Raw genomic sequence first — 15,678 nt, forward strand, 5'->3', positions numbered from 1 at the left:
CATCGTCCTGCCTGCTTCAGCAGCCATTGGTTATATTTCTATATTAATCAGCCTTTACTCTGTTGTAATATGTTAACCTGTTGCCCACAGGTGGAGATGGAACTTCATTTATATTTTGTACGATACAGACCTGGAGCTAGTAGTTCAGCAGCTATGCAATTATAATTCAAATGTAATTCAATACACTAAATCTGTTTTGTTTTTTTAAACAAATCTTTTATACAACATAACACCTCGACCTGACGTGGTGTTATGAACACAGAAAACCCACAAATCAACAGAAATATCACAATTTGATGAATAAATAAGAAAATAATACATTAAGACCATCGAGTTCAGTGACGGTGACGAAGACAAACAGCACAAGTAATAAATGACAGACAAATGCTCACACCGAGGAGGTGACTGCTCGTAAAATGGAAAGGTAAAAAGACTAAATGATTCAGCTCAGCGTTTATCAGAGACGGTTCTGATGGTCCAGAAGTCACAATGTTCTGTTAGACGAGCTCAGGTGATGTGAAGACTAAAATCTGTTTGGTGTCACTGTGCTACTTCAGTGTTAAAAGTACAAGTGCTTTTATATTTTACTCCAAAGGTAATCTGATGGCTACGTACAGTGTGTGTGCACAGATGTGAGTGTCTAACATCCCACAGCGTTGCCGTTGACCTCGGTGCTCCTGACCGCGAGGGGGCTCCGAGGGGCCGGGTCTGTTAGAGAGGGCAGGTGGACGCGGGGCGGCTCCATGGAGTTCCCTCTCACTGTGATGTGGTCCCATCCACCCTGACAGACGGCGACACAAGAGAGGGAGACGTTAACCCCCAGACCCTCTGTTTGTTTGAGCACAAACCTATTTACTATCTGGCTTTAAGTACTAAACAAACTCATTTACAGTAAGCTGCTCCTGTCTTCAACAGTCAGAGACACCTTTTCTTTTTTTTTATTCTGCTGGAATTTGCACGTGAAGGGTCACTTACTGCAAATTGTTTTTTTTCAGTGAGCAGCTAATATTTACTGAACTGTATTTAATGTGGGCAGTGAGTCAGACATACTCTGATTTTCAAAGCCTTGTATTTGGCCCATGTTTTAGAATGTTAACTAATAAACTACATATATTTAGATTTACACCATTTTACTAAGACTTTAGGTACAATAAATATTTTCACAATACTGTAATATATTGACTGTATTTAAAGTATGCTCAAACAATTCTGTTGGAGACTTCTGTACTCTAAATATCAATAATCTACTCTGTCAGTTACCATGACAATGATTTTGCCTTCATTATGTTGTCTAATTATAGTCCAGCAAATGGCTAAAGAATGGTGCCTGTTCGGTAAATGTGATGACAATTTCTGATTGCAAATCAAGTTTAAACTAGAGCCCGACCGATGCAGGATTTTTAGCGCCGATGCTGATACCAATCATAGGATGTAAACAAATTAATTTACATTATATCGGGCAAAATGTGGTTATCTAACACTTGTAATGGAGGCAGAATATTTTATAGTTTAATGATAAACCTTATGGTCCAAAATGACATCAGTCCACTGAAACTGTGAAATTCCCTGAGTACAAAATGTACTGTTATGTCATGATTATAAATATAAACAACAATAAATGAAAAAAACACAAATACAATCATTTCTAAATTACCTCCAGTATCCTTTCTGCATTATGTTAAAAAAAAGTTTTTATATCCCCATATATTGGACAACATATACGCAGATACGATACATCTCTAATTTATACCTCATTACACTGTCATACAGTTTAGTTTGCTTACCCCGATGCCGTAGTCCCACGACTGTCCTTTGGGCTCCATGGGTTGGACTCCGAGTCGATGGCACACTGTCCCGCAGCTCAGACCGTGGCTGCCCTGCACCTTGTCTGCTATGATCCACACCTGCAACAACAACAAAATTACCCACAAAACAACATGCAAGGATTCTTTATTAACCAGAATGTTCTATGTATCAAAACATGAACTTTGAGACATTTTTGAATCATTGATTAAAACTCCCTCAGTTTTTATTGATAGCTCCAAATAGCTGAAAGACCAAAAAAAATAAAGTCAGATCTTCTATTTCCACAAATTACTTTAACTTGCTCATGTATATTTATTTCTTTGACGCCTCGTACCAATTGGACACGAGTGGCACCATAAAAAAGGCTCATCAAAATGGGACCAGCAGTGCGCAGTCCTGATGTCCTGGTACCTACCTGGTCCAGAGGCCCCACAGAGACTTTGCGCACATTGTTAGAGATGTGTTCCCAGGAGGAGCCCTGAGGGTAGCCGGGGGTCACTGCCTGTCGGTACCACAGGTTACCTGGACAGGAAAGCATAGATGTTTAACGGATAATGAATCAGGTATCTGTTCATTTCAAGATGCATGCGGCCACTTTACCGTTTTCATCCACAGAGTAGACTGACGTCCTCCCGACAGACAACTGCTTCAGCTTCTGTTTGGCTGGAGAGGGGATGTGGTACCAGCAGTCTCCTGCAGAGGGAGACACAACACATGAAAAGGTAAAAATCATGTTTCCTGAACTCTGATCAGTTTTAAGTAAGTTTTATTGTTTCTGATTCAGAGTTGACAAAGCTGATGATGTTGTGATATTCTTGAGAACATCTCAGTGTCTCCCGCTGACCTGCTGGGCTCTCTGTGGAGACAGATCCCCGGTAGAAGGCAGACCCATCCTTTGCGATGGCCCAGACCTGGCTGGCAGCCCCAATGGAGATGGATTTGAAAGGCTGGTCTGTTCCCACGTGGAGCCACGAGGATCCCTGAGACACCAACAGGAGGCTGTTAGATCAATTACCTCTCAAGTACTTTAAGAGTTTTTGTTGCAAATACATCAGAATTACTTTTCTGGTGTCCATATTTGGCAACTATTAACGAGAATTAAAAACAAAAGTTATCCTTCTACACTTGAAGTTTTGTTTTTTGTTGGTATTTTTCCTTTTTAATTACATTTAAAGACAAATGAACAAATACAAAAAGGAATACACAACAAAAACCACAAACATAGACGATGGCAGTGAAGACTTCACTGAAATGCATTTCGGATGAATAATTTTACAAAGTGTGGCCAGAAAGATGAAACATAAATAATCCATTTTGTCAGGCTGTGAACATACAGTATGAATCCCTCTGAGTCCTGAAGCTGAAAGTAATTATCTCCATTACTCTCATGAACCCGAGCCATTTCTTTTTTCAGCTATTTCTCTGTTAATACACCCAACGGATCCTCCTGAATCCTTCACACTGAACCTTTAACAGGTATTTTTCTATGACTTGCCCAATCTCTTTCCACTTATCTTTCTACTCAGGTGTAAACCAACATGTTAAATTCTTTGGTTGTGCTTAACTTTCAGGAAGAGATAAACCCATTTATTCAATTTTATTTCCACCTACCCGAATAATCAAAGTATCTGAATCATAATTGCATATATTCCCAAAACTGTTTATGTACTTCCTTTATATATTAAATGAAAAATATATAAGATTCATCCTTCCATTATCTATACCCTCTCTATCCTGAACAGGGTCACACCTACAGGCAATTTAGGATCACCAGTTGACCTCACATGTCTTTGGGCTGTAGGACCCGGCGCAGGGAGAACATGATGACTCCACACAGAAAGGCCAGAGATATATAATATATTCATCAAAACGGTTCAGAAAGGATAAGTTCTGCTGTTTATTTTGATATGTGGTACGTCGTGAGATGATCTAGACTTCGGGGATAATGCAGAGTGTAACAATGACGCAACTTCAAAGTTAATTTAATCTTTGTCACACAGATGACGCACTGGCATTGTTGGGACACTCAAGCCGTGCAGTTTCATAGGATATGCGCTGCATCTCTCTATGATGAATACTCGCTACGCAATTCGACCGAGAAGAAGTGGCGGGAATTTGGACTCAATTTACGTCTATTGGGTTCTAAGGGTTAAAGTTAAAACTAAGAATCTGTCTTTTGGGCATTCGATTTATAAACAAAGTAAGAACAGTAGTTGTCTAAAAATGATATCAGCGCTGATAGAGATTGTGTTGGGCTGTCTAGATGCTGTACCTTTAATTCTTTTAATAATATCTTTCATTAGAAAAGCTGCACCAGGGCTGGGTATTAACCACCCTTCTACAGTGTAGTAATGTGCGATACTGTGCTGGGTTGTTGTGAGGTGTTTATGGGTGTCTCATTAAAAGGTGTTAAACAGGTTTTCAGTGACTCACAGCGGGTGTCAGCGCGGTGACTCCCAGCCGGCAGAGCACGTCTCCCTTGTTGCTGATGGCCCACAGAGGAACCACGTCCACGCTGCTCTGAGCGGCACACGGCAGGATGGTCACTTCACTCAGAGGGATGGGTGGAACTTCCTGCCAAGGTCCTGTAGTGGTCAGTTTACACTTCCTGTATAGGAGAAAACACACACATTGCTCTCAGGTGTCCTCTATAGTGATATCTGCAGTTAAAGATGCTGCTGCAGCATGAGAGGTGTCAAACGACCCAGAACCAACACAAACCTGAACCACCTCATATCTGCTCAAAGAATTAACCATCCAGTCTGCCAGAAAACCACTTGTTTACAAGCAAACATGCCAACCTACTACGTATTACTACAAGTACAACAGACCCCTTTAGACTTTACTGACTAAATAATGAACCTACACACAAACAAACATTACAGATGTCAGGTGTACAGGCCGCTTTCAGACCACCGTGTACCCGCTGACCAAACAACACAGAGACTAACAAACATGTGCTACATTTTAAAGTACCTGGACCATCGCCTGCGACGCACAAAGTCCTTCATCGTTTTATAGCCATGATACGACCTGAGTGGAGACACGGGGCAAGAGAAAGAATGAATTGCAGGAAAAAGACATGAATGATGGTAAAAACTACGAGTATGGTGACGCAGCAGATGGGTTTCAAAGGAAACCTACGCTGGGAAATCTCCTGCATATTGCCAGCCTTCTCTGTCTGTCCCTCCAGAGACGCTGTAGTCGACGGCCCAATCAGACACCTGGACACAGAAAACACGGGAAGTGAAACACTCAACGCACCTGAAATTTGGCCACAGAAGAACAAATAGCTTTCAAACTGAAGACCAGGATGGTACCACAGAACTGGTTTCAAATTTTATGTATATGTGTGTGTGTGTGTGTGTGTGTGTGTGTGTGTGTGTGTGTGTAGCTCTGCCTACCCAAGTCCACTGAGGAGAGGGAGGTCTCATGTTTGTTTTTGTGCACTCATGTAGTCCCGATGCATCACTCCACATGTAGCGGTCCGTCGGTAGACCTCTGGAACCAAAACAAAACAACTTTACATGAACCACTAATTACGTAACACTTCAAATAAAACTGAATTAGTCATAGGTGTGTTTTGAGCGTAACCAGTGTTTCCATTCTCTTAAAGAGCCAGGTGCACTTACACCTCGGCTGATTGCTGTTATAACTTCAGATATGTTTCATCTGCTTGCGAGCAGATTGATGTAAACAATAACAATCTTTTGTGTTGTATCTTTTTTGTTTTTAATCTTTTGCATGTCGCTGTGTTTGTAACAAGCAGAGTGTACACGCACTGTGCACCCACCTGTGTCGGGACATATTACAATCTTATCCATAAAATAACAGTAAAATGCTGTGCCACTGACTTAAGACCAGGTTTCTGTTGGTCAATCAAAGCAGTGCATCGGTAACCTGATCAAACACACCTCATTTTAAGACCAACACCCCTCATTGGTGTTCAGAGGGGCACAATAATATTTGGGCACCGGGTGTAAGAACGAGGGCTTTATCAGAGAAAAGATGAAATCCAATATTGCGCTGGTTGACCTATGGACACTGCCTGAATCTGCCTGCCTGCCTAGATTGCCAGATTTAACGGTTTATTAGAGAAAGACATACATTGTGTTTGGCTGAATTAATGCTTTAGAACAATCACAGACAGTAACTGAGATCACAAACCTGCCGGCAGACCGAGATTCAGAAAATTTGAATGAATGAACACAAATTATAGCAGCGGTTCTGAAGCAGGATGTTGTGTAGCGATGTGGGAAGCACAGCGCAGCTGGAATGATTTAACGCTGCCTCTGTGTTGAAGCCCACTAATGTGGAGAGACAGACTGGATTTGAAAACGACTGGACAGAAAAGGGGCTCGCGATTGACTCAGTGCTGCCTGAACCTCGACGCTCCATTAATGCTCTGCTTCCGAAACCAGTTTTTAAACTTTGACCATATTTCCCACATTTTATTCTAATGACATGTGAATAAATCTTAAAGGTGAATATCTCCCACTTCAGATTTCCCAGTGTGTACATAGATACCAATCAAATCACTGATTCAGCCATTAGCCTGGTTACTCACGTGTGTTCACATGTACAGTGTGAAATGATAAACTGGCAAGCACCGTACCTGTTGGTGTAGCCGGTGACGGGGTTCCACCTCTGGTTCTCATAGATGTACATATTCTTGACATCCGTCTGTGTGTAAATGTTATCTGTGCTGCTGGCCAGCCCCTGGAAGAAGCCTCCACCGTAGCCTCCGGTGTAGGTCCAGGCAGTGTGGTCGTAGCCGATCCCCCACACCACCCCAACGCTGTTGCACTCCACTGTACGCAGGTGGCCTCCGACCTGACGCCAGAACCTGCACGAAGGAAAGAAAGACTTATAGATGTGGTACAGAAGGGGAACTCTTTTTACACACTCCGGCGACGTGACGGTTATTCTCACATTTGGTCACAGGCTGTGGGGTAAGGCATGGCCTCGAGGGCAGGAGAGGGTTCGCTGACAAAGATGTCCCCTTTACAGGTCAACGACCAGATGGCCTGTTTGGAGGGAGGACACTGGATGTTCCTGGAGTCGCAGCATGACACGCTCAACAATGCCAGCTGGAGAGCAGCAGGGAAGTGACGGCCGACAGAAGGAGTCAGACAGGGAAGCAGAGACAAATGACAAGTCATTAGAGGCAGCAGATTGAAGACAATAACTGAGAGATAGTAGAAATAGAAAAAAAAATGTATGCAAATCCTATGGGCATTTCAACACGGACCAAAATGGATCTTTTTTGAATGGCAGTTATTTTGATCAATAAGGGTGGTAAACTCCAGCCACTGGCTTGTATTTATAAAATTACTGTTATTTCAATACATTGATGATTTCTTCTGGGAAATCTGTGCAATATAAAAACGGCAAATAAAAAACCCATCTGCCTCTGCACATCACAATTGTTATGAGACATTGATTAATCAAATGTTTTCTGTCTCTCTACAGCGTGGTGAAGGTCACTGACTGCAAGGCCATCTTACAACAAAGTAAGTTTTGGTGCAAGTAGTAGAATGAGGCATCTCCAGAACTTCCTCTGATCAAATTAACAACACAATGGGATTATGGTGCATGGTAACACAGATACTTCTTCCATTGTGGTTTTCTTTCCAGACGTACCCAGTCATGCATTTCCAGCTCTGTGGCTGCAGCCAGTCTGATTGGCCACCTCTGTTTGGTCCGCTCAGGAGTGTAGATGGCAAAAGTGTGTTTGGAGTCATTCAGCACGGGAACCAGGATGGTCACTTCGTTGATGAAGGCATGCAGGTACTGGAGTGAGTGGCAGCAAGGAGAAAAGAAGAGGGGCAAAAGAAAGTTGAAATATATGAAAATATTCTGCTTTGGGGTTATGTGGCAGCAGAAGAAAGATTGCAAAAACAGAGAGAAGATTCAATTGAATATCCATAAAATATGAAGAATTAAAGAAATGCTAGCTGAAGTTGTTACAGTCTCATGACTTAAACATTTTTAAAATTGTGAGGGTTTATGTTAAAAAGGCTACGCCTGCAAGATTTCTTAGATCATGAAATGATCTGCAAGGAGGCGTGGGTTAAAATTCGTGAATCAGCACAGAAATACTCTTAAGTCCCTTTTCCACTGCTGGTACCAGCTCTACTCGACTCTACTTACTTTTTGTACCAGGCACTTTTCTGGATCTTTTTTCACATCAGAGCTGAGCTGGTACTGGCAGTGGAAAAAGGGCTTAAGAGACTTTCGAGTGTTAATTTGATAAGGCTGGTTTGGTAAGTAGTGATCAAGCAGGGTGCACAAACTTTGCGCATGCCACAATTACTGTGGCATAATTTTAGGTTCTTCAAATAAAAGGTAACCATGTATTTACACTTGAATAAGGGAACATTTGTATAATGTAAGAATAATTTTTTAGTGACGAACGTGAAAACACTTGTCTCTCACCTTCTTCTCCTCATAATAGTTGTAATATATGAACAGGATGCCGTCCTTGTTGCCTTCTGGTCCTGAGAACTGCTCCAAGGCAAAATGAACATCGATCCACTTGTGCGGCTTCCAGTCTCTCCACCACTGCATGGTTCCCTTCTTCACCCACACAGACTGCAATGTGTTCAAGTAAAGCAATAAATGGATACACGAGTTAATGAAATTGATTAAAAGACACACACACGCACACACACACACACACACACACACACACACACACACTGTCATAACGTCTCATAAAACGCACATACCTGTTCAATGGCTTGTTCATAATGTCGGAAATTATCCATCTCCCTCTTGGTCCTTTCACTGAGCTGCTCGAAGATTTGTCTCCGCCAAGCTGCTGTCTGGGCAGGGCTGACTGACAGACTTGTGGACTGGAACGACTGGACCAAAGCTGGGTGAAGAAGGATAGAAAAAAAATCAGTGACTAACATCAACACAGGCTTCCTGCAGACATGGAGTCAAAGTGAAATTGAAGGAGCCTCGATTAAGAGTCACATGAGTCACTGTTGTGTCCTCTAAAACTGCCGGCGACCTCGTTGAACTCACATGAGGTGTTTACAGAGCAGTTAAACCAGTTCAGTTGGGAGTGACTGTCCACAGAGCAGCCTCCTCCACTGACCCACGCCCACAGAGGGTGCTCATCTCCCGCATACGGGTCCTCCATGGCGAGGGTGTAGGTGGCCACCGATGACAAGCTGCACGTATCAGATGAGTCCATCACCGCTCCGGTCTGAGCCTGCTGGCTCTGTGCCTCCTCCAGATCCACATTGCTCCACTGGGGATCAAGAGGACCTCCAGACTGGCTCGGGGAAAGAGCTGTGCCAGCACAGTGGATTTTGAGCTCTACTTCTGCAGGAACAGTCTCCTCTTCCAGGACAGCAGGAGCGACTGAGGCGACATCTCTGGAGCTCTTCGCCGGTTCTCGGTCAGAGACGAGCTCAGAGATGAAGCTGTCGCTGGTGACCTTGGGGATGCGGGGTTCGGGGGTGTCAGTAGGTGGGCCAGACGGATGATCTGTGGGGGCATCAGCAAAGGACTCTGGGGAGGTGGAGGCGACGAGGCAGCCGGCTTCGTCTGCAGATCGTTTCTCTACGTCTGATTCCACGTCACTCGCTACTGACTGAGCACGCACCTCACCGCAGAAATAACATCCGGCGCTGTGAAACCGAGGGACAAAGAGGAATTTAGTTAATTTGAATATTGTATTAATACTGATCAGTGCACCTCTGCATTTCTAAGTGAAAACTAATGCGTGTCCACTGAGGCCCCGCCCACCTCTGTAGGCTGTTTGCACTGGCGCTGGAGTGGGATCGGTCTCCATCTCGGGGAAGACTGATGGCCTTCCAGGTTTTCCCGCTCAGTTCACTGGAGGTCACTCCCTGTCTGAAGTACAGAGCCCGATCCTCATAGCTAATTGCCCACACCTACACACCACAGCAAAACATTCAGAAAACCTTTACATGACATGAAGACTTGCCGACGTGCTGATAAAAGTATGCAATAATGCCTGGAAGGTTTTGAAGTATTTTTGACAGTCATACGCAGGATGTTGTGTCACATGAAATCACCTGGTCGTTCAGTCCGACGGTGATCATGATCATTTCTCCAACCATGCTGATCCAGCCGGAGCCGTGGGGGTTGTGAGAGTTGACGCCACGCCTGAACCACACCTGGTAGAGCAGGAGAGAAGAGTGAGAGATTATCTTGGAACCGAAGAGGTCACAGGTTTGATGCCTGTAAGTTCCACTTGTGTTCATCACCAAACTATCACCCACCTGCTCAAACGCTGTGGTTAATACCAATATAACCACAGTCTGCTATACCAGTCTGTTCCTCTTTGCTAAGGCAGTTTTCTTATTAAACATGTTGGTGTCGGTGAAATTAGTTGTTCCCAAAACAAAAACCAATCAGATTCTCGACTAAAAGCTTTACATTTCAACCTTTATTAACCACAAGGCTATAGTGCAGTATCAGGTATGATTTTATTTTGTCCATAATCTGTATGATAGCTGTTCTTCTAAATCCAAAGAAAACTGATGCATTTAAAACAAACCAGAAAAAAATGGCGAAACCAAATGTGATGTGGTTTATGAGAAATGTGATCTTATCATGAGAATTATGGAAGCAGTCATCAGTCTAATCATATAATATGTTAAATAACATGAGTTTTATACAGCCATACAGTTGTAAGAGATTGCACTTTGTATTGTGTTGCATAGATTATATTTAAAAAGCATTGAAAGCACATTGAAAGTTCTTTAAGTTTATAAAAAATAGATGAGAACAAAAATATTTTCAGCCCTTTCTGTGGTGTGCTTCATAATGCTTATTATGACTCTCTTTCTTGGGTAGTAGTTTTTAAAATATTGCAATATTTGCATGAACATTTTTGAGAAAAGCTGTACATATATTTTTAATTTCAATAATTACAAAAAAACAACCTGCTTGTATTGGATTTAACTTTGTTTCACAGGCTCGCGGCTGTATTTCAGTTATTAAACATCCCAAGTATTTGTCATTTTCTTACTTTGTTGTCCTTGGTAAGAGCCCAGACAACGTTAATTCCAACAGCTACATGTATCGCTCCCACATCCGGACTAGGAGACTCTACCACTGCCCACGAGGTACCTGCATCACAGGAAATATTACTCTCAATACAAAAACACACACACACACACACACACACACAGCTCCACTGCTGACCCTGTGTTTACCTTTGGGGCAGTCTCGGTTGATGCCCTCCCTGACGATGAGCTGCCCCTCCCACAGCACGCCCCACACCAGGTCCCCCGGGCCACAACTGATCTGGACCACCTCCCCCGGGAGAAGCATCTCCTCCCATACGGAGCCCTCAGGATTGTGGTGATAGATTCCCTCTCTGAACCACACCTGAATGGAGGAAGAGTGGTAACAAAACAATTTGTATTCAGCGATGGAAGTACAGTTGTTTACGATTGTGAGGGTTTGATCTTCCAGTGGGCATTAACAGTCAAAAAACAACACAACACACCCACAAACACAAAGTGTGTGTGGCTATAAAAGATTAGACGGATATATTAAAAAGTTATTAAAGTTTCTTTTTTTGTTTTTGTTTACAAAGAGCTACAGGCAGCATGCAGCTAAAGTTTAGCAGTACAAATTATTAGGCTTGTATCAACTACGCAGTATCACTGTACATATCACTGTCAAATATTATTGCTCTTTTACCGAGGCAAATACCAGAAAATATGTCAGTGTGCACAAGAACAGTAAAGTACGGCTTTTTCCACCATCATCGATTTAATTTGTAATTAACAGTTAACCAAGACGTGCCCAGGTATCCATGGCAAAACGTGCATCGCCATGGATACCTGTGTAAGGTGGGTGTTGTGTGTGTCAGTTGTACCTTGCCCTGCAGGGACACAGCCCACAGTGACAGCCGGCCCCTGGGCTCCTCGTTGATCTCCCAGCCTCCGCAGCTGATGTCGCTGAAGGGATCCGGTAGAGTAGTCTGCTGCGAGGGGATCTGTCCGCACGCACAGGAAGAGAGGTGCAGCTGAATAAACTAAATAGCTGCATCCACACGTTAACACACTACGCACGCGCATGCACACGCACACGCGCGCGCGCACACACACGCACGCACGCACGCACACACACACACACAGGATAACACCCACCTTAGCCCAGGTGTCCATGGCTTTGTACCTCCTGTAGCGGAGCCATCGCCTGCGACGGACACAGGAGTTCCACTTCTTGTCTTTGGTGTAGGTGGCAGGGAAATCGATGGCATAGGTCCATCCCTGCAAATACAAACCCCTGACTCATTAATACGAGGGAGGAAGAGACACGACTGGTGCTGAAGGAGGGGGATGCAAGCTTTGAACACTCACCCCTTTCTCTGTGGGCTCTCCTTCGAAGTTTTCATCCGCGTACCAGTCGCCCTCCCACTCCCAGCTGCTGGAGGAAAGCTGAAAGCTGTCCAGAGGTTGGTGCTGCAGACCTGTGATGTCGCTCCACTGCCAGCGGTCGCTTGGCAGCAAACGCTCTGAGAAACCATCGACGGGATTCCAGCGCTGTCAGGAAAACGGGCAGACACACATTTGTAGAGAACACGCATGTTACAAGTTGTCTCCAAAGGATGACCGCCAATAAGTCACTGACACGGTGTATCATTTAGCCTTGTAATGTAACTGTAACTAACCACAGGGACACTGATCTAAAGGCTTCTTCTCACACATTTACTGTCTGCCCTTGAAGGTCCCTTCAGCCGCAATCACACATAAATGAAACCTGTATTGTTTTATGCTGTTTAGGATCCACACACAGCATACTTTCATTTTAACATTTTTGAATACTTTAATATGCCTCAAATGTTTTGATATAATGGAACATTCATGGGCAACCGGGAGGTGGGAAAGTTCCTACCCTCAAGTGGGAAAATACGCCTCAATGTCTACCGGACTGGGAATATCCCAATAGGAAAGTTGGCGGTTTTTGGTAGCACTGAGAAGCAGGTTTGACTTTACCAGACATAGGAATGTTTGTGGTGAAGAGAAGAAATGTTACCTAGTTTGCAGCTGTGTTAAAAGTCAGTACATTAAAACGTGTAGAAATGTAACATCCAAATAATATTGACCTCCTAAGCTCCATTTCTTCCCTGTGTTGGTTTATATGGACAATGGTGAGGTTTTAAGGGGCTGCCATGCTGCCTGCTGGTCAACGCTTTCAACAAAGCAGTGGGACATTGGCAAATGGAAATATTCCCAATTTAGAGCTGCTTGAACACATTACAAGCTGGTGTTAGCAACAGAGGAAGTGTGACACTGCTATAACAGGATGTTACACTTTCTAATTCAGTCACTTCCATTTTCAATTTTATTCATGCAAAAAAAACAAGATATTCACAGACAAATTGAAAAAGGCTTTTAGAGTCGCCTGAAGAGAGAAAATAAAATACAATCTCTTCCTTTGTTTGCTTATTTGTTTTAACCTTGACGTCATGATGTAACCTCTGACACCCTGATTGGAGAAAGATACCCACTTGATTCTCGTAGGTCTCCTCCTGGTAGCGGACGGGAAGGTCGGAGGCGTGGACGTTCAGGTAGATGCTGTTGTCACAGGCGATACCCCAGCAGCACTGCTGAGCCGCCGCCGCCCGCTTGAACTCCATCTGGGTGTCCCGGCACTGCTCCCACTGCTGCCCCGCGGTGGACAGGCTGTAGACCCGCCCATACACATCCACCGCCCACAGCAGGGAGACGGGCATGGCTGCACCTGGGACCTGAGGAGGAGGAAGAGGAGAGTGGGTGGATGTTGATAATATGGCTTTAAAAAGGATGCATTTTTCCACAGTGTATTTACAATATCAGGCGCACTGCAGAATACCAAATGGATGTAGTCATTCAAGTGTGTCACTGAAGCTCATATTCACACCTGAGACACAGATGTTTTTATGGCTGCAGCAAACCGTGATGTGCATCATTTGGTATTTTATATTTCAAACTGTATCTCGGTAAACTGTCGTGCCAACTATTATGGGAAAGTGTAAATAAAGTCCTTTAGGTACTGTATTTTTGTAGTCGAGATCAAAACTACACAAACATTGAGCAGAACTGTATAGAACTGTAAAAAGTATTTTTTTTTATTTTGTTTTGTATTTTCTACAAAAATAAATGAATCAGCACGTCACTTGAGAAAGCCTGAACATACTCCTCTGAATGCCGGCAAAAAAGTATTCGGACAAGATCTGACTGTCAAGGTTAGAGGAAAACCTCTACCATTAATGTGATGGACTAAACTGTGGTTACTTTGCTATTAGCAGCTGTGTGAACAAAACTGACTTCATAAATACAATATAAATTCCCTGGTTAGTTAAAAGAAATTGCAGAAGTAGCACAAGGAAATAGTGAACAGTATTTTTCTGGAAGATTAAAGTGTGCTTTGATGAGATGAGAGCTGCAACATCAGTCGAATAATCGATCAATTTATCAACATAAAATCAATCAGCAACTATTTTTGATAAAAGATTAATCACATGGAGTCATTTAAAAAATAAACTAAAAACATGTTAAAATTCTGTGATTACAGCTTCTTAAATGTGAATATTTTCTGGTTCTTTTTTAGTCCTTCACGATAAATAACTGAATATCATTAAGTTGTGCTGTCGGTCGGCACAAACAAGTCCTTTTAGGCTGCACTGTTGGCTTTGGGAAACAGGTTTTTTTTCCCCATCTTCTGACGTCATTAAGACGAAACACGTAATCAAGTAATTAAGAAAACAATCCCCAGATTAATTGATTGCACTCATTGTGATACAACATAGTATAAAACCAAAGTCACCAACATCACAGCAGTAAGTAGCAGGTCACCGTTGTTCATTGAATCTGATTGTCCACATTATGTGTTGAAGTGGCACTGCTCCGTTTGTTTACGTCACTTTTTTTATTTTTTTTTTGGATCTATCTCTCAGGTCCAAAGTCTTCATAATGCCAGCAGGTTACTGACCCACGTTATTTATTGCTGCTTGTGCACATGAATGACAGCAGATACACAGTCCATTAAACATTCAACAATGCTTGATGTCACCTCGCAGCAGCTGCTGCTGTAAAGGCGTCTCCTCTGTCACTCACACGCAGCCTCGTTGTACATTCAGCTCACATCGTGCAAATGAAAATAATAATAATTTTTTTAAAAAAAATAGAGCTAAATACACCTCAGAAGTGCTGACACAACAACGAGGCCACAATAAAACAGCATTTATGTTTGTTTCTCCGTGGCGCTTGTTACTGTGTAAGAAGGTAGCTCTGTATTAGCACCGTCACGTCAACCTTCATGTGGTGCAGGAGTGACAGGCGGAGGAGGGTGAAATGGAGGCTGAAATACTCCAAACAAACGCGCACTGCACAGTAAAAGCAACAGCTTTCGGCTTTAGCGACAACACTCAGCTTGCTTTTTGGTTCAGGCTTACAGGCTTAGCTCTCTCCAGAAATAGCGAATTAACCAGAGTTCAAACACACCCACCTGGAGCTTCCTCTCATAAAGCGTCTACCGGCGCAGGTGGGCTGTCGCCACAGCTCATTCAGCGAGTGGTAATGAATGCGCAGCTGTCCAAATCATAATGTGTACGCTGGCGGCTGATATTTACATCATAATTTCTCTGCCTTGTCTAACAGGAAGTGCCGCTGCCGTTGCTTCTCTCCTATTGGCTGTTTCCACGGCAGGTGTTTCCTTATTTTAATGTCCAGCAGAGGGCGCTGCCGACTCGCACTTCACCGACTCATGCTCACAGTGGTGGAAAGAGAGGTTCACTCAAAGTAGGCTGTTACGTCAGGTACCTGTATTTTAGTGGAGTATTTCTACTCCTCTATATTTCAGAGGGAAGTAATGTTCTTTTTACCTCACTAA

General features: G+C 43.3%; 1 protein-coding gene across 1 annotated transcript; it reads right to left on the reverse strand.

Annotated features, from left to right (window-relative positions):
* Window positions 1-194: 194 nt before the first annotated feature.
* tecpr1a (tectonin beta-propeller repeat containing 1a) lies at window positions 195-15,429 on the reverse strand. The gene is made up of 24 exons (XM_069155961.1): window positions 15,295-15,429; window positions 13,316-13,555; window positions 12,165-12,347; window positions 11,952-12,074; window positions 11,678-11,797; window positions 11,007-11,181; window positions 10,820-10,920; window positions 9,861-9,962; window positions 9,568-9,716; window positions 8,839-9,449; window positions 8,538-8,683; window positions 8,245-8,400; window positions 7,450-7,599; window positions 6,739-6,896; window positions 6,422-6,652; window positions 5,211-5,307; window positions 4,951-5,030; window positions 4,783-4,839; window positions 4,240-4,414; window positions 2,651-2,786; window positions 2,407-2,499; window positions 2,222-2,328; window positions 1,785-1,904; window positions 195-781 (listed from the first exon to the last, which is right to left on the reverse strand). The coding sequence occupies exons 2-24, from the start codon at window positions 13,538-13,540 to the stop codon at window positions 641-643; spliced, it is 3,636 nt and encodes a 1,211-aa protein (XP_069012062.1). The 5' UTR covers window positions 13,541-13,555; window positions 15,295-15,429; the 3' UTR covers window positions 195-640.
* Between the last annotated feature and the right edge of the window lie 249 nt (window positions 15,430-15,678).

This window comes from Embiotoca jacksoni, unplaced genomic scaffold, assembly GCF_022577435.1.
Source record: "Embiotoca jacksoni isolate LCO1_2020_lvr unplaced genomic scaffold, fEmbJac1.0.p SCAF_20, whole genome shotgun sequence".
NCBI classification, from domain to species: domain Eukaryota; kingdom Metazoa; phylum Chordata; class Actinopteri; family Embiotocidae; genus Embiotoca; species Embiotoca jacksoni.

Bases quoted from the DNA above. Each gene is read 5' to 3' on its own strand.
- tecpr1a (XM_069155961.1), bottom strand. From the start codon at position 13,540: ATGCCCGTCTCCCTGCTGTGGGCGGTGGATGTGTATGGGCGGGTCTAC. The intron at 10,921-11,006 runs GTAAACACAGGG...CCTGTGATGCAG, and splicing joins CAACCGAGACTGCCCCAAAG to GTACCTCGTGGGCAGTGGTA. The intron at 5,308-6,421 runs GTACGGTGCTTG...TTTTGGTTCCAG, and splicing joins GTCACCGGCTACACCAACAG to AGGTCTACCGACGGACCGCT.